General features: G+C 37.0%; 1 protein-coding gene across 5 annotated transcripts in view; it reads right to left on the bottom strand.

Moving 5' to 3' along the window:
* Positions 1-24,612, bottom strand: part of RBMS1 (RNA binding motif single stranded interacting protein 1) — a 209,162-nt gene extending 184,550 nt beyond the window's left edge. For all 5 annotated transcript variants that reach the window (XM_069472200.1, XM_069472237.1, XM_069472228.1 and 2 more), the window contains exon 1: positions 24,141-24,612. In XM_069472200.1, the coding sequence (XP_069328301.1) occupies positions 24,141-24,215 (75 nt within the window). In that variant the 5' untranslated portion in view covers positions 24,216-24,612. The remainder of the gene's footprint in view (positions 1-24,140) is intronic.
* Between the last annotated feature and the right edge of the window lie 540 nt (positions 24,613-25,152).

Here is a 25,152-nt window from a genome sequence, read left to right as displayed (position 1 = left end):
GTCTTTTAGCAGTGCTGACATAAAAGGGCCGTGCAACTATGTTGTTTAATTGCATATATTCTAATGCTAGGCAACTCTCCAAACCGTATTGTAAACATTGTATAAGGTCTGTAAGTTCAGCAAAATAATGGAGTTCAGGCTTTTACAGTTAACTCTAAGTGACAATTGACTTCTCTTTAGGATTGTATATAGTGTTTGCCTTAATTAGTGCAGATTGCTTTGTCACATAAAACAAGTTGGCATTTGGAAACTCAGCCTAATGTTACACTCTAAGGATGTCGTTTTTCCTCATGCACAATGACTTGGTGCAGTGTTCCGTTTCCAGGTCTACAGAAAAAGGTAATTCGTTACAGATTCTTGTGTTAAGGTTAGAAACAGAATAGCATAGAATGAGAATATATAATCAATAGCTGTATTGAACAGTTGTTAAACACATTGGTTATCATGCAGCAACAGAAAGGTTTTGTTAATTTGATGAAATTTATCATTTAGAGTATTTTTAGGCAAAAATTCATGTTTTATACACTCTTAGACACTAATTTCTGTGCTATGATTAGGGGAAGGAAAGGCAAGGAACCATAGGATAAAAAGTAGTACATTCCTATCCTTGAGGAATTTATAAGAATGAGGCTCATTTATTGTTCAAAGGACATTGTTTATACATTCCAGACTTCCATCTTATAATTGCTCCAGGATTTGTAAAAAGGAAATCTCAGCAGGGCAGCAAAATTTATTCAAAGCAATAGCTGCACATAATTGGTATAAAATACCAGAACAGTCTGCTCTGAAAACTCTTTTTCTCAGCAACACAAATTTCCACCCCCTCTACTCTCTTTCTATGTTCAAATGAAGTTGGACTACTTTCTCCCATTACTGGAGTCTTTTCTTCCTCTACTCAGATAACCTATTTTTGTAAAGGTCCTGTGAATAATTTTCAACACAATTTATGTGAAAAACTTTTTTGATGCCCATTTGGTTTTATTAGTGTTTACCTGGTTACTATGGCAACAAGGAAGATGGACTTATGGTGTGGAAGAAAGCTGGTTTTTATCTTTTCTATTTTCATAAAGCATTATGAGCTAACTATGCATTTTAGCATATAAAAATTAAAAATTTCATTGTTGTGTTATTATCATCTCAAGAACTCAAATGAACAAAAGAGTGTATGCTTAAGTCTAGATATTATTACATAAACTTGAAAAATTCATTTAAGGAAGGTGAGTCGCAAAGTGTGACATACCCTATATATGACAACCACAATCTTTCTTCAACAAACCACATAATTGGTCTATAGTGTTGGTTGGATTTCTGACAAAATTCCCTTAGAACTGAAATAGAAAGAAGCAAAATAACATCATCTTCCTGTTTACAGTGACATTTTCATTTTAAAAGTTATTTGGGGGCTGAGCACGGGGGCTCACGTCTGTAATCTCAGCACTTAGGGAGGCCAAAGTAGGAAGATCACTTGAGCCCAGCAGTTTGAGACCAGCTTGAACAACATAGCGAAACCCCATCTCTACAAAAAATTTTTAAAATTAACCATGTGTGGTGGTGTGCCCCTGTAGTCCCAGCTACTTGGGAGACTGAGGCAAGAGAATAGTTTGAGCCCAGGAGATCAAGGCTGCAATGAGCTATGATTGCGCCACTGCACTCCAGCCTGGGTGACAGAGCGAGACAGCATCTCTTTTAAAAAGAAAAAGAAAAGAAAGAAAAAAATTCTTTTCAACAAGTTCTTTTTTATATATTTGTTGATGAACAAGTTCACAATAGCTTTGCTAATTTAATACCACTTTAAAATGTCATGATAGGCTTTTAGCAGATGATTCTTTACTGACATAAACAAATGAGGATTCATGGGATTTTGTTGTTCTTTTTGGAAGAGAAAAAAATCTCCATGAAACTTAGAAACAGCATCTCTCAATATTAAGGATTAAAAAATATTCTTGAATGGTGATAGTTGCATAACAATGTACATGTACTTAATGCTACTGAATTGCACATGCAAAAATGATTAAAATGGCAGATTTTACGTTCTTTTACCCAACAAACAAAATAAAAATATTCTTGAATGCGTATAGCAAGGGTCACTTTTAAATCTGTCATAATGAAATTTAGAATTTGTTCCTTTTAAAAGGCAAAGTCTCAAATATAATTCTTATGTCCTACTAAACATAGATCAAATACGGCATGATGTAGAAAAGGTAGGCAAAAAGTAGGCTTGAGTAAAATAACTGGAAACAAATATCCATGAAGTCAATGTCCCACAAAGTATTTTCAGTTGCATTGCAGGGAATATGTCATATTTATGATGTAATAATCTGTTTCTCTTTATGGAATAATTATCAGCCTCAAATGATTGGTTTTTTTGATTCTGGACTCAGGATAATGCAGATTTCTGCAGACAAACTAAAAAGAAGAAAAAGTGTCATGAAAAGGGCCAAGGGAACTCTTAGATCAGACTTAAAGACATCATAAAGCTGAATATACTTTTATATATGTGCATATATGCATCAATAGACCCAAGAAAACAAATAAAATGAAGCCACTTAATATCACAACCTTGAAGGGAAGACAAATATACCTTTAGCATGTAATCAGTCATATGTTCGTCCAGTTGTGTACATAGCAGATTTCTTATCTTCATTCAGGTTTTTTAAAATTTCCATCCCAAAAACTGTGGCCAATTATCTTCATTCTTTGAATATCGTCTTTGCATTCAATTGCCTACACTGGGAAGCAACTAGTGTGGCAATTAACACACTGACTGCCACACTAGAGAAAAAAATTTTTTTCCCTGTGGCCACAAAACAAAACGATCCTTCCTAATTTGTTATTATTTTTATTGTATTCTGTGTGTGAGTTACATGCAATGCAATCCACATTTTTAGAATTAAACTGTCAATATTAATTGTAACAATAAGAAAATCAACAAGATTTTCCCAAACCAGCTGCAGTGTTTTGCTTCACGAAGCCCCAGGCTCAAACTTAGCCTGAGTTAAAATACAACCCACATGGCAGTCACTATGTTAAGGATCAAATATCCAGAATAATGACATCACAGAAATAAATTTGGGTTTTTTTTTGTTTGTTTGTTTGAGACAGAGACTTGTTCTGTCACCCCGGCTACAGTGCAGTGGCATCATCATAGCTCACTGCAACCTCCAACTCCTGGGCACCCTGGCCTCCCAGAGTGCTAGGATTACAGGCGTGAGCCACCACACCAGCCTGAATTTGTTGGTTTTTTTTTTTTTTTTTTAATTGAAGTAGCTTTTTAAGTGATGCACCTGGACACAGTGGTCTATTTTTAACTATAATTCAGCCCAAATAGATATAACCTACATTTGTAAAGCATATACCATGTAACATAAAACCGTTCTTGTATGTTTTTTTTTTTTTTTGCTTTGCTTTTTATTTGCCAAAACCTTAGGAGCTGCCCCACTCCAGTCACTTTTGATTTCTTTTCCCTTTATGTTCTGGTCACCATTATTTGCAGGGTTCCGATAGATGAAGGCAAGCAATCCGAAAATTGGGAACTGCAAGACTCAACTTTTTCTATCAAATTGGATTAATAAAACAATTAAATCAAGGAGTGTATATTTACTTAAATTACTATAGCTGCACTGTCCAATGTGAGAGCCACTAGTAATAGGTGGCTAAAAACTAAAAATTCAGTTCCTTAGTTGCACTAGCCAAATTTCAACGGTTTAATGGTACCATGAGGCTAGTGGCCACTGTATCAAGCAGAACATTTTCATCATCCCAGAAAGTTCTACTGGACAGAGCTTCATTTGAGGATTGCTTTAGATAGTAAGCTTCAAATTCACTTAAAATGAAGTGCTTTGGATTACTTTATAATGTCACCTCAAAGTATTTAATGTCAACCCTTGTTTGGTTGTTTTAGGTATTTATTATGGAAAGCAAGGTATAACTCCACCAGCAGCTAATTTTCTTAGAAAATTTCCACTATTGAGAGAAGCAGTCCTGTTAAAATGCTTTGTATGTAGTAGGCACTCACTAAATACTGCTGATCTCCTTCATTTGGGTAATAATAGGAGACTTTTAAGAATGCAATGAATAGCACAGTTAACTGAAAGAAATAAAACTATCCACTTAGAAAAGTAGTAAGCAGCCATTCATTTAGTCAACAGACTGCATGGGGCCACTCCATGGGCCTCTCCATGTCTCCACTGGGTTCCATGCCCTGACCAGTGGGATCGTCCTCCCTGGGGTCCCCTATTGGCTCCAATTGGAGGCACTGGCAGGAGATCTAAGGGTGGAAAGAGAGTGAGTGATGTCTGGGCAAGGTGGGCTGGCCCTGTTCCTGGCTGAAAGTCATCGCTCCTTCTCAAGGCTCCCCTCCAGGGCTGGTAACTATTCCCACCCTTTGCTACTTCAGACTTTGCACAATGAATGTGCCCATCGTTTGCTGGCCTCAAAACACATCAAGATCTCCTTTCGGTTTCCCTAAGTCCTATCAACACATTTGTAAACTAAACATTCCTTAAATACCAAGCTTGAGTGTGTCATGTGTTTCCTATCAGAACTCTGACCAATATAATCACGTATTCTTGTCACACACTGTTCTAGGACCTTAGAGACCCCCAGCTAATCCTAAGAAATACCATTTTTAGAAAAGTAGCCTTTTATTTTGCTTTTTAACATTTAATTGTTTTTCAATAATAATGCCCCATCTATGTTATTTTTCAAATTATACTAATAGAGTAGAAATGCGCCCCCCATTTCTATACACATTATATTCATCAAATTTAAGATAGTCATTGGCTATTTTGCTTTTGTACTTCACTTAGTGCTTTTATGACAATGACAAATTAGCTTAATAGTAGTGATCACCTTCAAAGACACTATGATCAAGTCTAATAATAAACATCAAGATTGAGAACATAACTGAGGTAATTTAGACCAAAAGCCCATTTTTATCCTAATCATGTATGCATTTGGAGCAGAAACATTTCATCCCTAAAGAATTTTGTCTGTGCCTCAGATTCCTCTTTTCATGTTCGTAAACAAAAGAAATGGATTCAATTCCATAAATATTTATTAAGTCCCTACTATGTGCAAGGGATTATAACAGGTACAAAACTCAACAAAATATACTTCTTGTCTTTAAGGATCTTACATTTTTGTGAAGGAGGCCCACACGTACACAAATTACTGTTAACAAAATGCTCTATTAAAATGTTACCAAATATACATATAATTTTAAGTTATGGTTTTTCTTTCCTGATATTTCCCTTCTCAGTCTTTTTCCCTCTAACATTAAATGTAAATTTATTATACATTATAGTCTAAATGAAATGCCACTTAGTGAAAGTTACAATATAATAAGAAAAAGAAAAATCAAATTAGTAAACTCTAATGTCTCCATTTTTTAGACATCCTAAGAATGAGATTTTACAGGCTGCCTAAGAGTGAGTACACAACCAACACAGAATATTATATTTTATATTAGCTTCAATTTGCCTGCCTATTCTTAAAAATGCAGGTGAACTATGCTCAAAAGCTTCATAATATGTTGAGAAAGTTAGATGAAAGGTACTAAAACCAGAAACTTTTATTTTAAGAAGTAAACTCGTATCAAAAAGAAAATTCCTTGTATTTCTGAGGATAATAATAATTCCTCATCTGCTTATTTGAACCCTCACTTTCCTCTTGGACTTTAATCTTTCTGATTGAATATGTACATTTTTAACGTAAACAAATAATGCATATGACTTCTACAGTGTCCAGCATACCCATCTTTCACTGTTGAAAATTAAATAAGTAAAGGATATCTAAATACTAGGCTACTGTTGTGTTTTGGGAGAGCTTTGGAACAATTTATTTACACACAAATATTATTAACAGCAAAATGTTTTGAATCAACATGTTGTGTAAAATGATTCCCTTGATCTCAAAAGAGAGAATCTTCTGGCCCAGGAAGTCAATTGCTCTGTAAAAAAGCCACCCTAAATTGTCCACAAAGGCAAGTCTCTCCCCACTCTCCATCCACACCACCTCACTGAAAACCTCCTTGACTAAGACCAGGGGTAGGCAACCTGCAGCCTTCTAGGTCCTTAAGTGCAGCCTTTTGACTGAATCCAAATTTTACAAAACAAATCCTTTTATTTTTATTAATATATTTTTGTTTGTCTTTTATATTTTTATTTTATTTTTCACATGAACGTATTTAAAATACCAAAGAATACAGTAAGTTTCAACGAAATAATTATCCCAGATTGACTGGCACAATTAGAACTTTAGTAAGCCATAAGCGCTAAATTGACGGCTACTACACTCATGATTTAGTTCTAACTTCTCCTGCCTGGCTGGCACTACTAACACGTGAGGCTGGTTGGCGAGAGCTTATAGGGGTCTAAAACACCAGTCTCTTATCAGCTTTTGACATTGGTGCACTGTGTTTCTGTTTGAAGTGAAATTTGTAAATAGTTGCACAGCTCAACAGTATTTTTTAATTCTGTCTGCCTAACAGCCCATCATGTCAAAGAACAATAAAATGCTGAAGGAAGAAGATAGATTTTTTAATGAGAATTGGGAATTGCAATATTATCTTGTTTCTGGTAAAGATAAGATGATTTGCTTACTTTGAGATACTGCAATATCAACATTAAAGAAATTCAATGCTCATCAACATTATAACAGTCATAAGGACCATAAATATTTTAAATTAGAGGGACAGGTACAAAAGGTTGTACTGCAGAAATTAACAGATGAAAAGCAAAGACAATTCTTTCAAGCAGCAATAAGATCCAGAAATAATGTCTCTGAAGCAACTTATAAAGTAGCTTATATACTCAGGGGAAAAAAAGGGAAGCCATTCAGTGATGTAGAAATTGTGAAAGAGTGCATTGTTGAAGTTGTAGGGTGCTCAGACCCAGATAATATTTCAAAATACAAACAACTGACACTTTCAAGGAAACTCTAACTGATCAGCAACATGAATTAGACTTCAACTTTACAGAACAACTTCATGCAATACTTCAAAAGGAAAATATATATTATTCAATCTCTTTAGATGAATCAACTGATACTACTGACTCAGCGCAGGTTTTATAGTTCATTTGGGTCATAACTCTTGCAAACAGAACATGGGGAATAGATTATCTTCAACAACTTTCAATATAAATGTCATGAAGTTGGACTGACTTTGGTAAATTTGCATACAGTGCACCTTCCATGACAGGAAAACATGAAGGGTTTACTGCACAGATAAAAGAAGTATTAACAGATCCAGATGCTCTCATTTCTTTTCATTGTATCTTGCATCAGCAAAATCTCTGTGCTAAAGCTACTATTTTAAGTGACTCTTTGCAACAAATAATAAGTATTGTTAACTATATTCATGCAAATGCAACACAGCATCTTCAGTTTTGTAACAAGCCAAAGTTGAAAGATGAGGTATCATTCTAAAGGGCATTGGCTATCCCAGGGAGAGGTGTTGGCCAAAATTTTATCTCTGTGAGAACACATAGTTAAATTTTATGAAGAACAGAATGAGCAATGTGAATTACTGAAAGAGGATTTTTATACAAATGCAGCATTTCTGTGTGATACCACGTCAAATCAAAATATCTTGAATATCTCTTTGCAAGGTCTGTATATGATATGTGGCCAAAAATCCAAGCATCTTTTTTCAAAACACTTCTTCTTCAACAGGAAATTTTGGATAAACATTTTCCCCAGTTAGTCATTGATGAGCAGGATGATATATGCAAATCATTTGAAGAATACACAGCTGCTATAGACTTATTAAGTGGAGAATACAATGAAATGGAGCATCACAACGTAACACTCAAATTAGCATTTCAGCCTCACCTAGTTGATATCACCAAGGCACCTAAAGAACTATACATGGAATTGATTGAGCTCTCAGTAGAAGATACTTCAAAGTCATTGATGGATGCTAAGAAAGATTCAATTGAAATATGGAAAAATGCAGTAGAATACCCGCACCTTCAGCAACATGCCTGTAAAATGCTTTCTTGCTTTTCAACCATTTATTCCTGTGAATCCACATTCTCCTACCCAACCCAAATCAAGATGCCCTTAAGGTCACAAATGACTGATATCCATCTAGAGGATCAACTGAAAGTGTGGAACTCCATGTTGCAACCAAATATTCAAATGCTTTCCAACAAAAAGCAGACACAACAAAGTCATTAAAAGGTTAGTCACTTTAAAATTAACAAATAGTTTTCATTTTTGAAATTAAGTATATATTAAGTTCAATTTTTATAAAATAATGTACATTTTTAAGTGTACCTAATTAAAGTTTCTTGAATGTGGCCTTATTTGATTACAGCTAAATTAATACAGACTTCCAACATAAAAAGGTTCCCCACAAGTCTGTGACACTTGTCAAATAATAATGGTCCACACACAACTTGGTTTTCTTACAGATAACACGATTTGAAATTGTCCATAGTCCTTTCCTTCTGTGTATCCCACAGGTTCCAGAGTTCATCAGTTATGGTCACACATACTTACAGAAGGGAAAGGTTTGAGCCAAGCAGGGCAGAGGATCCTTGAAACAGTGAGAAATAAATAAAAACAAACAAACACAAACAAAGCTAGCTGCAGTTGCACCGTGCTTTTACTCAATTATGCCATCCTAAGAAGTTGGGTGTAAATCAAATACAATAAAATAAACTTATTTGTTCCGATGGACTGAAGAAATTTCACAAACCATTTCTCTTAATATCTAATTAATCTTTAATATGCCATGATTCCTGATGGCTTAACTTCATTTTTTTTCTTTTTTCTTTTTAAGTATTGTAGGTCCATAATAGTTGTATATCTTTATAGGGTACATGTGATGTTTTGATAGAGGTATACAATGTGAATTAATCAAATCAGGGTAATTGGGGTATCCATCACCTCAGGCATTTATCATTTCTTTGGGTTAGGAACATTCCAATTCCACTTTTTTACTTATTTTAAAGTATACCCTAACTTATTATTGATTATGGTCACTTTGTTGTGCTATCAAATATTATTCATTCTATTTAACTATATTTTGGTACCCCTTAACCATCTCCACTTTATCTCCACCCACCCCCACTACTGTTCACAGTTTCTGGTAGCCATCATTCTACTTTCTGTCTCCATGAGATCAATTGTTTTAATATTTAACTCCCACATATGAGTGAGAACATATGAGATTTGTCTTTCTGTGTTTGGCTTATTTCACTTAACATAATGTTCTCCAGGAAGGGTGAGGAAAGTAAAAAATAAAAATAAATAAAAATAAAAAACAAACAAACAAAAAAAACATAATGTTCTCCAGTTCCATCCAAGTTGTTGTAAATGGCAGGATTTCATTCTTTTTTGTGGCTATATAATATTCCATTATGTATATATACACCACAATTTCTTTATCCATTCATCCATCGATGGACATTTAGGTTGATTTCAAATCTTGGCAACTGTGAATAGCGCTACAATAAACATGGGAATACATATATCTTTTTGATATACTGATTTCCCCTCCCTTGGATATATACCCAGCAGTGGGATTGCTGAGTCATATGGTAGTTCTATTTTCAGTTTTTTGAGGAACTTCCATACTGTTCTCCATAGTGGTTGCACTAATTTACATTCCCACCAACAGTATAGGAGGACTCCCCTTTCTCCACATCCTCGCCAGCATTTGGATGATGGTTTAACTTTAAATTATGCTTTCTGTCAAAGAGTTAGTGATCTGTAATAATCTTTAAAATATGTAAACGAACTAAGGAGGCATTTTCACTGTTGAATCTTTTTGTAAATTGTGGAAAAATCTCCTCTCTTATTTGCTTAATATATCCCCATTTCTCCTATATTTGATTTCCCTAATGCATGGCACATAGCCAGTTGTGACATTTTCAGCTAGTGGACTTAATGAGTGTATGATCTAAACAGCATGAGGAAAAAGCTGTGCCCAAATAGTACAATGGGCTTGTTGATGCCACCCACTGTGCATTTTGTTTTTCCAAGATTATACACATAATTGACTAAAACAGAGCTCCTAAATCCTAATTGTATGTTGAGTGCTGCCCACCTGCCAACTACATTCAGATATCTCAGGAAAAAAAACAGAGACTGGTGTAAAGTGCTTGGCATTAGGGAGAAAGTGGTTCCCATCTGAGTGGTGAACAAGAGGGTTGGCGTCAATAGATAGAGGTGGTGTTTAATCAGAACCTTGCTGGGTTTTGTTGTTGTTGTTGTTGAGCAAACAGGTTACAGCAGGTAGTCATGGCAGGATAGAAAAAGTTTAGCAAGAATGAAGTATTCTGGAGTCTAACCTGCCAATGTGGGAAAGCTCCAGGCATGCTGAAAAGGTGAGAGGGTCAGGAATGTGGTAAAGGAAAAATCCAGAAACAGAACAGGGCCATGCATAGGCCAGGAGCATGGAGGATGAGCGGGACCCAGCCATGGGCTACGTAGCTAATCGTCAATGGGTTAGAAACACGAGAGCAAAGCAGAATTAGCTCTGGACACTGTTCTGGCAAATCAAGAGAAGCGGCCGTGCTAGTGGCAGGAAGTGCAGAAGCCTGGCCAGCCCTGACTCTTGGGTGACCTCAGACAGAGTGACCACTACTGATTCCTGTTTAGACACCAGCTGGTGCCACTGGCCCCATTCACATCCCATCCAACCTCTGCGATAAGTTTCCTGGAATGACTGCTGAGGCCCCTGTGTGGTCTCCCTTCTCTGTTCTTCCTCTGCAGGCCAAGGCATTGACCAGTCACATGACATTAGGCCTCGGCCCTCCCCAACCCCCGCCCCCTGCCACTTCCCCCTTACTCTGCCTCTCCAGAGCTCTACTTCTCTCTCTTCACTCTGGGTAGCCTTCCTCATCTGTAACATGAGTGGCTTAGACCAGATGATCCCAAAGTTCCTTCCAATTCTAACATTCTGTGATTCTTGGATGTTATAAATTCCCAGAATCATAAAATTTAGAGTTGAAAGGAACTTCAGAAGTCATCTATTCAACCTCCTACTCAACCTAGGCTAACCTAGCCAGAACTAATAAGCTTTGAACGTTCTATGTAGTTGTTTTTGGCTGGCTGAATGTGGCAATAATCAAAGCTTAAAACCTTCAATATAAAGCATGAAAAAATATATACATAAGATTTTTGAAACATCTAAGAAAAAGTTTGAAGGAACTGAGGCCCACAGAGCAGCATGTTCTAGTGCTTAGAAGTTCGTATCTAGGCAGCAACTCTCAATCTTTGCTTTTACAATATCAGGGACATATTAAAAACTCATAAGGGATGTCAGAAAATCCTCCAAACAAAATTAATTTTCAATTTATTATTATGTTTATAAATATATAAGACAGGGCAAGGGGGTGTCACAACAACATCAAATAAAACCTCAAAAAGTGAATAAAGAGTACAAAGCCGAAACAGTTTTGTATTTTGAGATACATTCAAGAAAAATTAAAAAAATGTTATCTGTTCTTAAAGGGTAAGTTTCAGTGGCAAGCTACTTTTCAAAATTAATTTTGATCTCTGATAATAAATATTCTCTCTCTCTCTTCAAAAGAATTATTTTCTTCACAGAATCTATGCCAACTACCATATTGCAGATCCTGAAGAAATCACTGGATGTATTTACGCAACAAGTATTTAAAACAATAGTTTCTATTGTGTTTTATTATTAATTACTTAAAAGTGGTAAGTGCATAAATAAATAAGAGATATACCCTACTAAAAGTTTGGAAGACTCATCAGTGTTAAGATTGTCAATTCTCCCAAAACTGATGTACATACTTAATATCATTCCAATAAAAATCCTAGTAAATTTCTTTTTTATGGACATTGACAAGCTAATGCTAAAATTTATAAGGAAATGCAAAGGACCTAGAATAGTGAAGACCATTTTGAAGAATACATACTTACTGTATTGCTACAGGAAGTAAGACAGAGTAGTAGCATTGGCACAAGGATACATATGGAACAAACAAGTGTCCAGAAGAACCACACAAATGTGATCACCTGATTTTCAACAAAGGCAACAATGAAATTCAAAGAGGGAAAAATGTCTTTTCAATAAATGGTACTGGATCAATTAGATATCCACATGGGGAAAAAACAACAACAAATCTTGACCCTATCCACATCAAACACAAAAATTAATTAGAAATGGATTGTGTACCTATATGTGAAAGATAAAATACAGCTTTTAGGGAGAAATGTTGAAAAACATCTTCATGACCTTCAAGTAAACAAAGATTTCTTAAACAGACACAAAAAGCAATGATCATAAAAGATTAGTAAATGGACTTCATTAAAATTAAGAACATTTATTTATTAAAATATATCAATAAAACAGTGAAAGGGAAAATTGAAAGTTAGAAGATATTCTCACACATATGTCTGATGAAGGACTACATCCAAAATATTTTTAAAAGCCTACAAACCAATTAAAAAGACAACCCACTTTAAAAAGTGAACAAAAAGTTGAGTTGTATGGTATGTAAATTATATCTTAATAAAATTGTGATTTTTTAAAAAGTGAGCAAAAACTTGAAAGAGACTTCTCAAAAGAGGATATCCAATTGGCCAATACATATATGAAAAACTGCCCAACATCATTAATCATCAGGAAAATTCAAATTAAAACCATATGAGATGCCACCCATCAGAAGGGGTAAAGTTAAAAGACTGATAATAACCAAGTTTTAGTGAGGATACAGAGCAATTAGATTTCTCATGATTTGCTGGCAGGAGTAGAAAACTGGTAATATTTACCAAAACTGAACAAACACATATGCTAAGACCTACAAATTTCTCTCCTGGGAGTAAGCATATATGTTGAACACATGATATGAATAAGATAATTATAGCAATTTTATTCATAGTAGCCCCAAATTGAAATAATCCAAATGCCCATTATTAATAGAACAGATAAATAAATTGTGATACAGTATATTCTATTATGGAATACTACAAAGCATTAAAAAAAAAAAAGAACCAACAATTGCACACATAACAACGTCAGTGAATCAAACCAAAATAATAATCAGCTAAAAAGTCCAGACACAAAAGGATACAAACTATATAATTCGATCTTTATAAAGAACAAGACTAAACAAAACCAATCTACAAAGATAGAAGTCAGACTAGTTAGTCACCTTTGGCAGGTAAAAATGAGGGTGCTTTCCAGATGCTGGACACGTTATATTGTCACCTGAGTGGCTGTTACATGAGTAGATCAACTTATATATTTAAAAGTTGTGTACTACACCTCCATACAAATTTTAAATAAACAAATAAAATTATCCCACTGAGTTCCAGGATGACACAAACTATGTCTTCATTACATATTTGCACTTTCCAGGGCCTAATACAAGGCCGGTTCAGTAAGTATTTACTGAATTCAATCAAACTGGCCAGGGAGTTCCATCTATATGATCTTAACTACATGATTTCAGTATATGTCTGAGTTGCTAACACAAGAACTGTAAGTGTGTGCGTCCTCCATACTCCTTTTAAATTCCCAGTGCATTCATTCATATTTAAAATACAGGGTTATTTTTTTTTTTTCCCCAAAAAGGGAGGAAGGAGCATTTGCATACTGAAAAACAAACCCCAAAAAGACCCCATTTGCAGGGTTTAACAGGGTTTAAATCAAAGAAGCAAAGGAAGAAAAAACAAAGAAAGGTGCTGTTGTGGCGCCCTAGAAAGCAGATGTTCATTAGGGCTCAGACGCACAGATTACTATCACAATGTACTTATCTCAACATGCTATCGTCAGACCACACAGTCAAATCAAATTTTGAAGGCTCAAAGGATGTGCACTGAAGAACATCCTGTACTGCCGAAACATGAATTTGAATTTTGTGTCAGAAACAGAGGGCAGAAAAGAATACCAGATATCACCCACTGTCATTTTAAATCCTATCTCTATGTTAAAAAATAACCTACTCCTTTAAAAAAAAAGGTAATCAAAATCAATGTTTAAGATTTCTGCTATTAAAATTAAAATCTAAGAAACTATTACCAAGTAAGAAACATCTTTTTTTAGTCTTTGGCAAATTAAAAAAACACAACTCTTCTGTGATTATGTTTTAGACAAAGAATAACTTAGTGAAATAGTCAAGAAATAGAAAAAATGGTTATGTGATTTTAAATTTTAGTATGAGTTAAGAAAAAATGTTAATAGCTTACCATTTGACCATGTCATATTTAAATTCTAATCTCATTAGGAGTACACATTTATCATCAAGATATTTTCTATTATGCTAATTATGTACTTTTATTTAAAGTATTACATCATGTCTGTGCTTCTATAACACACTTATACATTACCAAATAAAATTTAAAATGTCCATATAAAATTGAATTAGGAATCAGAAGAGAAAATCTGACTCAAAGGGGCAATTGTAGTTAGCAAATTCTTAATCATAATCTATAGCATTAAGAGGTAGCAAAGATGTTTTTTAGCCAAATCAAGTCAGACACACTTGGCCCCTGATTGGGGCAGATCAAGTGGGAGGAGCTTATGTGATAGTCACCCTGGCAGATCTCCAACTAGCACACTCACCTGTTAGTGGTCAGACATAAGTCCAGAGTGGCTCAACTCTAAGAGTGCAAGAAGAAAAGCTGGGGGCAGGAGTGGGAGAGAAGAGAGAAAGGAAAGACACTTTGGGATTATCCAAACCCTTGCTAGGAAGGGCCAGGCACTTCACTCTCTCCTGCTCCCACTCTGCAGCTCTTCATCCCAGAGCCAAAACCCAGAAACAAAATACCTAGAGGTCTCCAGTTTGAGTCATCCTCTTAAGCTTATGTTGGTTCCACCTTTCTCCTCCTTTCAGGGTAGGACTCTTAACCTGCACTCCACAGGCTGATTCTAGGTAAAAATTTGAGGTTGATGGAAATATGCACCATCATTGGGTTCTCAAGGAGGTCTGGGGTTCCCCTAAGAGTTATGAACCATCAACAGACCAGGACAAGTTAAAAATAAGAAAAATGATAGAACTGGACAGTTTTTACTTTGTCTTTACGTTCCCTTCTTGTTACCAAACTCAGGAGATGTTTAGGGCTAGAGAAGACGAGGAAAAGCTGTGAGGTTGTAATAATCTAGCCAGTGGTGAGCTCAGGGTGAAGAGCACAACTAGCAACCCTCAAGCTGCTTAAAAAAATAATAATTTTTCTTTTATTTTTTTATTAGAGGGGAAAAGGGAACAAGAGATTACCTCCGAGGCCTGCACAAGAAGAAAAAACAGATGAGTGGGGAGCTAGTTTAGTAGTAAGGACGGCTCCCAGGGCCTGACCTCAGTGGGAAGCTCCAGTGCCAACAATCTCCTGGCTCATCTGACCACAAGCCCCATCACCTATCTTCTTGAAACTCCTTCCCTAGTCCTAAAATCTCTAAGCCCTATTGAAGGACTACAGGTAAGCCCTGTCTCCCCACTCCTCTACAGAAGGCAGAGAGATAGGTTCCTGGAACTCCAAGTCTGAATTCGCACCTCCCTCTCCAAGAAACATTGTCTGGTATGGTGACTTGGTTCTTTGGTAAGATTAGTAGAGAACTGCATGTGAATTATAAAGTGAATTACTTTTACAGGCTCTTATCGGTTGGCTGGGGACCCTATCATTAAGTATAACAATTTATATATGAAATGAGTTTCAAGGTCTAAATATGCAACTGACAAGCTATTTGGAATAAAACTTGTTGGAAACACAACTCTCTTATAAGTTGCAGTACACCAAATATTGAGCAAATCATATAGAGCACAAGAAAAATATCATCTAGTAGCCAGTTCTCTGATAGCCAATTCTTTCTGTGTTATTTTTTTAAAATAAAAGTATGCAAGTGATCATGTGGAATGAAACCTAAGAAGAGGCTAGGATTTGGCACCATTTTTTTTAGACTTTCATTTTAAAAACAATGAAATTAATCAGAGCTGTGCTTTGTAGGAGGCAGAGAGGGTCGTGGGAGTATTTCAGTTAATGACTTGAAAATAAATTTTTCTTTTTATAAATGTCTGCATTTGTCAAAAGCCTGCTTGGTGATGAATCCAAATTGTTGTTGAGAAGACAAAGGTAAAACTGGTGGTATTACAAATTTCTAATAAAATGTACTTTTTCCTTATAACCAAATATTTTATTTGGGACTTTATTATATAAACTGTGAAAATATTTCATTGTAATTCTGTGGGTAAGGGAGGGTTTAGAGGTTCTCCAGCACAAATATACTCCCAAGTGCAACTCAGAATCACCATGTTTAAAAAGTATTTAGCAGGGGAAATAGTATACTGTTATTTGAGGATAATATAAGTATAAGCTAATAATATAAAATTCATTTTTGGCAACTTTGATGCCTCCCCGCTAAGAAACTCAAGTTAAGAGCAAGGTATTCCATGATGTATCTGTCCATTTCTGCCATTCTAAGTATTCAGTTTTTCAATGCATAAAAAACACAACTGGTAGTGCGTGAAATGGGCCCACAATTACAGAGCTGGGAAGACAGATGCATTTTTCCTTCAAGACCAGTGAAAATTATTATGACATCTACGAAACGATCTCATTTTGTTGCACAGAAACTTTCCCTGAGATCACTGTTTATCTGGGCCCCAGCAGCCCAACTACATGGCACATGTTGTTCAATGGGCAGCCAGAGGGACGGACTCTGGGGTCTGAGGATAATATGACTCCCGCAGCACTGGGTTCCATTTGCAGAGGTGAATAACAGCTTATTTTAAAAGAATTAAACTAGATAATGACCAGATAAAGAGATATCTATGAAAGATCAGGAATAGTTTTTAAAATCTTATTTTCTGAAGAAATGCCAGCTTACATTAGACACATTATCAATGTATAGATTGCAGGCAAGCAGTGATCTAATTAGCAGCATTACAAAAGCTCAAACTTATTTTTTCCCGTTTGCCATAGGCAAGGCTAATGAGTTAGGAGAAATAAACATCATTTCAAGTGGTTCAAAACAATAAAAGTAACATTTCTATATAACCGTTATGTCATGATTTAAGGATTACATTACCAGGCTGTCACACCTCCCATAGGTTGGCTTAACAGTACATTTGTAAGCAGAAAACTGAAAAAATAATAATATGAAATAAATTAACTGAATATGAAATTTTGAGGGGAAGGAGTACTTTATATTAAGTACAAAAAAATCACTTTTAAAATGCTAAGTATTCAATAGGATTATAAAGCAGAAAAAGTAAAAAACGATGCGATTCTCAATTCAAACAATTTTCATTCATTTACTTAAAGCCCAATTTCTTTCCAAAATTCCCAGGTTTATTGTAGCTTTTATTAGCACGTTACTTTTTCTCACGAAACACATGGCAACTTTTAATCCCACATATATCTTAGTGCCTTCCGTGTCACTCTGAAGCTTGGCTAGTATACTGCCTTCGTGGGTGTATTATTTGTAAATATTCTTGGCTTTTTTCTTATGTTGTGTCTCTTCTGTCCTCCCTGCTAGCTTGTGAGGTGCTGGAGAACAAGGACCAGATATTTCACTCCCTAAATTTTCCCAATGTCAAGTGGAGAGAATGGTGCATTGGGGTCACTCAGTAAATACAATTGATTGGCCAGTGTTTTGGCCCTTCATGATCCTCAACAATTTTCCAACAAAATGCCAGCTTAAAACTTTACTGAATTCCAGGATACAGACATTATAGCCAATGTAGGATATCATCCACTGACATTGATTTTGCATGTTTACAGTGCCAGATTTATCTGCAAGTTAATTGTTCATATTAGCCTCCAAACTCTCTTTTAGAGGCTTACTTTTCAAATTCAGCATCCAGAAGACTATACCTATTCTCCATCTTCTAAATTGACAAATGCATCCTTTTAAGAATTTAATATAAGACAATATAGAGAGAATGACAATGCTCAGATTTATACGTTTCTTCTCCCCTAGGATATCTAGATGTTGATTTTTGCTCTCTCCTTTTTATTTCTCATCATTTTTTGACATGCTTATTTTCCAGTGCTTGTTTGAAAAATTAAAATACTCATATAATTATGTTAAGGAGAATAGATGCATTAAGCAAAAGTAAGGAATTAGATTATGGGAGATATATGTTCAGTGTGTCATTGGCTTAGCTGTCGCTGCCCCTCTACACTTTTCTATTCCCCTCGTATCTATCAGATTAAGAAATATTTATTTTCTATTATCAAATTTATGTGTGTGCTCAAATTTGTAAGTGTGTGCAACACACAGTTCTAAGAAAACATTTTGCTGTGTATCATCTGACCTAACTCCCAACGGTAGATTTCTGAATCATCCAAGTGCTGCCACTCCTGAGACACAGCCGTGTTCAACCAGGTTTTACTATTTATTCATTAAAATGAAACAGCAAAGAAACCAGAACATTCAATTCATCCCACATAAAATCCCCAAGCCCAATGTTCAATGTTTGAATATTTGGTTTGGTTTTATACTAAATATTATGGTGCTGCATTTAAATAACTGACATATCATTACCACATTTCTTTAAAATAAGCTATTTTACATTGAATAAAACACTTTCACTTAAGAGCAACCTAATATATTCCTGCTTATTTCTTTAATATCTCAATGAATGGGATTAAAATGATATTCTCCCACTGTGTAAGCTAGATGGCCAAGTATCACGGTTAGTGTCATGCAACAATCAGTATCTGAGAGATAACTGTAATTCTCAACACCTCAATCCTAGTTCATACTTCAGTTATTATTCATCAAATGAATAAATGTTTTTAGCAAGTCTGAAATACACTGAAAAAAGAGATATTCTTGAAAATTAAGCAAGAAAGAATTTGGGCTGTGTTGGGGAAGGAGCATCCTGGTGATAGGAGCCATAGACAGGCTGATACACTGATTCAGTGTGTAACATTTCCCCCCCAATATAATTCTATGAGATTTTCTCTGGCACCCATATTCTTTAATAAAATTTACACCAAAAGGCACTTTTGATTCCATAAATTAAGCATTGACCAACTGATATATGATTCATCTTAGGGTTCCTATTCAACTCATAAAACATTTGAGAGGTTTCATTATAGGAACAAAATAAATCAAAGCACAAATCAAAGTATATTGAGAATTCATTAAAAAATTAAGCTAGATTATTGTATTTGTAGATTTTGGTCTACAAATTTTTCTGGTCTAAGAAAATTTTGCATGCACTTTTTCTAAATAATAATAGTTCATTAACAAGCATTTATTTAGCACCTACTGCTCTAGGAATCAAGCAAGAAACCAAGGAGATGTTGACATACTTTGAAGAGTAGCATACAATAGGGTTGCAAGATCATACTTGACTTGGAGAAAATAAACTTTAGTCAATTGAGCATCCAGTAACAAATAAACTAGATAAATTCTTCACCTCTAAAAAGAATGAACAATTTTTAAGTGTCCATGACATTTTTACTGAGTACTTATACTTCCATTCTAGATCTATCTCATATGATTTTTATTGGTTAAACAGATACAGAAAAAAAATGATTTTCTTTTCTGGTAACTCCTTCAGGAAAAAGAAAAGGGAAAAAGGTATCTTTGTCTTTGGTTAAGAGATCTGTAACTTAAAATTTAAGTACACATTAAGTAAGCTGAGGTAATTTTAAAGTTTTAATAAACCATTAAGCAAAATACAAAGAGTAACAAATCAGTAAAGTTTTCAAAATTTTTTTCTTGAAAGTATCTTACATGGAAAATACCCATATTTGAATTTAAATTCAAAGCCAAGATTGCCAAAGATGTAAAGTCTATCTAGCTATACTAATACTAAATGAATATTTTCCTACTTTTCTTCACTTTCTTTTCCTGTTCCCTTCTAGTAGCTTAAGATTTGGCTCCCAATATAGAAAGAGAAAACTTATAAAATAATAGTAGTACAGGCAATTAAAATGAAATAGCTATTGGAAGAGAAGGGTGCTACAATGTTGCATTATAATGCATCTTCATTTTAACATTTACATGACCTTGAGTCTTCCAATACCATTTCCAGTCACAATATCCCACTCCCCTAAGGAAATAAGGTTTATTCATCAGCGTAAAATATTGCATTATTAAATTGATATATTTAAGCAAATTTTATTCATCTCTAAACATGGCCACTTCTTAAGACAAAAAGCACCCCAGGTCTTAATATTTATTACGCTTTTATACTTCCAATCCACTTTATTATACTCAGTATTATGTATCAAATCATGACTTTTAATTTCTGGAGAAACAGATTGTTTGATACTATTCATTTGGCTACAACTAAGTAAGAATTAGTGTATGGAAAAGTTTAATTCAGAAAAACTGTTTTGTCCTAGTAGCCTTTATTAATGGAATCCCAAATTCGTATCATTTATTATTTTTCAGATTTTGAAGATAGGTGCAGATATGTTCTTTTTGCCATACACTTATACAAAAATGGCTTAAAAGAAAAAATTATGTTTAGTTTCAGAAACAAACATTAATATAGCTGTTTCTTCAGCATAGAAAACAATACTGCTCTATGTACAAAAACTTCAAAATCAAGCTTTGGTTATATTTTATAGAAATATATATATATTTTTTTAATTTGGTGGTAGGTGGGGGAGTTGGAGAGATTAAGTGATTTCTCAGTTGTCTTACTGTTTTCTTTTTAGAAATATATTTAAAAAAAAGAAATATATTTTTAGAACTATGTGAATAAAGATTATAAATGTGTCAAATTGCCTTTTGTTGATATAAAATAGCTAACTAATCATGTAAAGAAAATTTTATACATCCTTTTTGTCAAAAGAAATAGACTATGTATTTCAATCCCCATAAACATTTCCATACCTCCACTGGCAGTAATGTATGTTGAATTTTTGAAATAAGCAGACCAGGATTCAAGGGTTGCCTGTACAATAAGTGAAATTAAGACAGCCATTGGTTGAAAATGTCGACATACAAATCTTTAAGTTAAAATGTTAGATTACCAATTTTTTCTTCTGTGTTATGAAAAAGCGAATACTAAATTTAATATAGCACAGCATAGGTCATTTTAAAATTCAAAAAACCCTTTAGAACTATATGTGCTTACGTTGATGAAGCTGCATCAGACTACATTTCAGAATGAATGTGTCAGGTGTTAAAGAGAACCTGCTGTGATAAGACCATCCTGACTGAGAAACCCAAAAACATCCAACAGTGTGTAAAATCAGGTTACTTGAAATTTATGTTACTCTACACCAAGGTATTGTGAAAATTATACAATTTTTTTTATTTCTACCCATGTCTTGCCCTTCCATAGTATTCTCAAACTTACTTTATGTTTAATGCAGACTATTACTTTTTGTAATGATTTTTTTTTTTTTTTGTCAAAGCACAAAGCATACCAATATGGTCATTTGCTCAAATATAGCACCTTAGATGTTACTTTTTGGTTAATAAACGTAGAACTAGTAAGTTTTTATGGGAAAAAAATCAGAAAATAAATTTGCCAAAATAGACTCTAACTGTATCATTAACACAAGAAGAACAGTTTGGCATATGTAATTTTTTAAAGTATGGTAACAAAATGCATTTTTAAGTGCCATTTTAATTGGTATCATCTATTCCTCCTGAGGAAAAGAAAACACATCTGTTTATTCCTACTTGATTCAAGAAAATCACATCTATCTCTTGCTCACAAGTTAAATATCACTTTTTAAATGACCATGCCACTCCTCAGTTTTTGATATAGCTTCCAAACAGAAGTTTCAAAACAACTCTGGCTAGCAAACACAACACTGCACTTTAAACAGAGTGATGTTTTCTATCCCATATTTCAGGAAGGCTAAAACACACACACGCAGGAGGCAGGGATCATGACAGGCGACAACAGATTCTAAGTGAGCTTATTAACTCTTTAGGCAGATTAGGCAACACGTTTTTAACTACAAACCAAAGTCTCTCTCTTTCTCTTTTTTTTTAATGGTACTACTACCATGGTACCAACAGATACATAAGGGAGGAAAAAAAGGTTATGCATTCTGAATTCTGCTTACCTAAAATCTGCATCTAATTATGTGTCATTTTTAGAAGATGCCCCTTTCTGAGATAATCAAGATACATTTCCGATAGGGAATTTAGATTTAATTACCAAATTTTAATACCATATTATATAGGTCAAGTGAATATGTGTACCTTTCTCTGAAACAAAGGGATTCAGAGTAACAGGATTTCAGATTTCATGGCAGAAACAGCAAAATATGTTTTGAGAATGTCATTTACCGCAACACAAATCAATATTAAATGCTTTATGCAGGAAGCACACTATCAGAAAATGGGCCCTAAAGCTTTCTGGGATCCGACCCTAATTACTAGAGCAGGCTCTTGCTGTTTGTCTCTCTCTTCAATTATTTACAGGGCAAAAAAAGCCAAATGGCATTGCATTAGCTATATTAAATGTTATGTACTTGGTTTCGAACTTACTAATGGTACATAAAAATTACTAAGGTAAATGTGCCTTTAGAAACATGGCTTTTTTTCCTTCTTCACCTGAGTGTATGTATTTATTATTCATATTGTTAAGTGTTGAAGAGGCTGTCCTTTAGGCACCCAATGCTGCATAATTTAAACAAGTGAATTAAATATATAAGACATCTAAAAGGCAGCACATTGATTATGCCACAAAATTTCTTTGAACAGCTACAATGTCGCTCACAGAGAAAATCAGCATCCCCCTGAAGTTTCTGAAAACAAATACTTGAGAACCACACAGAAATAATAGGTATCCTTACTGTTACCATCTTGCTGCTTTCTGGTGACCCAAAGTAAAATGGGAACTGGGTGGAGTGCAAATGAGGCCCTTAAATGCTAGGAAATTTCTGGTCTCAATGCTGACAAGTGTCCTTTTTACATAGACAAATACAGGGGTGCATTGTAGGTACATGACAACATGGACCACACACATTCTCAGAAAGAAAAGCTTATCAAGGTTGAATCAGAGATTCTTTGTACCAGGCGAGAAATGCGCGTCTGCCAGCAACTAGGGCATGATTACAACCTCCCAAAGAAAGTTCAGACACTGCATCCACACCTGATTCTTTCGTGATCTAGAAGGACAGCCTGAGTATTGACAGATGTTAGTGATGGATGTTACCGGCTGAAGAAGGCTGGTGTATCCTACTCCTACCCTCCCACATGTGGCAGAAGCTTCCAAAGCAGTGAAATCTCCAGTCTTCATGGACCCAAATAATTTTTTCAATGAGTTCAGGAGGCATCCAATTCTTATCGTAAAATAAAATAGGCCCACTAACAAAGTACCTAGGGTCCCTAGAAAGCCAGTCGCAATTTATATGGCTACATGACATCAGCTGTTGTTACCTAAGTGTACCGAGGCCACTTTTGAGAAAGCACCATTGGAAATCGATCTGTGGTAAACATATAAGGTACTTTTGGTTTGGTGTTTTGTTTGGTTTTTAACTAAATACAAAGTCGCTTCTTTCTCTCCACTGTAATCTGCCCACTGCCCCTCCTTTGCAAAAGCTACAGAAAAGATTAAAAGGGACCTCAATGAACGCTGAGTGAACTTTGGCCACTTTTCTACCCAAAACACAAGCGTAAAAGTAGAAATCAGTAACCAGGTGAAGTGCCACACCGCACAAAGATCAGAGGCGAGGGGCGGGCGCACCGGGCTGGAGGCGGGGAGGAAAATGTCCAGGCCCCCCCTCAAGCTCCAGACAAGGCGCGCGCGGGAGGTTGAGGGGCGTCCCTTGGGGAGGATGGGGGTGAGGCTCCGCGCCACTCCGGGGGAAGCGAAGAGTTACTGCTCACAGGGCGAGGCCCTGGAGAAGGGGTCGAAAAGCCGCGCCACCAGCGGGGCCAGCCGCGGACCCCAGGCGTCGGCCGCTGACCAGCCAGCGCCCCGCGAGGGGCGCCGCTCGGCCCCGCGACCCTCCCCGCCTCGCGGGCCAGGAAGGGGCTGGCGGCTCTTTCCTGTCTAGTCTCTCCCCCCGCGGCTTTCTGTAACCCGATCTCCGCACTCCGCTCACCGGGAAGCCGCCGCCCCGCGCGCCGCCCGGCTCAGCCCAGGCCAGCGCTATAGTTAGCAACCTTCCATCAACTCCGCCCGGGGGCCGCGGGGGCTCGCGGCGCGCGCCCCTCCCCGGGCCCGACCCTGCGCGCGCCCCCGGCACCCCCTCCCCCGGCAACCCCCACCCCCGCGCCCCTTTACCTTCGCCTGCAGATACTGGGGGTAGTAGTAGGTGGCGTACTGAGGGTACATCTGCTGTTTCCACACTTTGCCCATGAAGCTGGAAGGGAGCCTGCCGTGCAGGGTCGCGGACACTTTGGGGTTTCCAAGTCTCGATCGCTCCTGCCTCTCCCTTTCCGGCGGCGGCTGCGGCTGCCTAGGCGGCTGCTGCTGCCGCTGCTCCACCTCCCAGCCGGGACCAGACGTCCTCCTCCTCCTCCTCCTCCTCCCAGGCAGAGAGAAAGACACTGCAGAGCGCAGAGGGCACCCCGGACAGGGCGCTCCCAAGGAGTTTCCTCCCGGAGCCCGACTGCTCCGGGGCTGCCAAGGGCTGGCGCGCTGGCCGCGCTGCGCTCGGGCGAGCAGGCTGAGCGGGGCTGGGAGGTGATCAATACAAGTGGAAAGTGCTGCTGCTGCGGCGGCGGCGGCTGCGCTCGGTGCCAGGCGGCATCTGGGGTGGGTGCGCCCGATGGGGAGAGGGGAGAAGGGCTGGCGTACCGAGGCCGTGGGGGAAGGGCGCGCGGGGGCGGGGCTTGGGCGCCGCCGAGCCCGGGACCCGCTGGAGGTGAGGGCTGAGTTTTAACCACTCCTCACCTCCTGGGCTCGCGGTTGGACGGGCGGAAGCCCTGGGAACCCGGATCGCTTTGTGTCGGGGGTGGGGAAGTGAAGGTGGGGGTGGATTTGGGGGACTCAGATTAAGAACTGCAGAGCAGGCACCTCTTTTGCTTTCCCGAGTTTTTATCTCCGTAAGGGGGAGGGGAGGTAAGGAAAAAGAGGAAGTCTGATTAATCTCTCACTTCCCCCCGCCCAATGATTTTTTTTTTCACAGGGAGGGAAAATGATTTAATGCCCAACCACAAAGCTGGAGTCGGGACACCTGGGTTCTCCTCTCGCGCCCACCCCAGGCCACACACTAATTTTCTAGGTGACCTTGGGAGGGTTAGTGTCCTTCGGTTTGGTTTTCCCAGATGTGAGAGGTGAAATCAGGCCCCCT

The sequence above is a fragment of the Eulemur rufifrons genome, chromosome 1 (genome assembly GCF_041146395.1).
Source record: "Eulemur rufifrons isolate Redbay chromosome 1, OSU_ERuf_1, whole genome shotgun sequence".
In the NCBI taxonomy this organism is placed as follows: domain Eukaryota; kingdom Metazoa; phylum Chordata; class Mammalia; order Primates; family Lemuridae; genus Eulemur; species Eulemur rufifrons.
The sequence above is the reverse complement of the archived record's forward strand: the minus strand, read 5'-3'. Positions and strand labels throughout refer to the sequence as shown.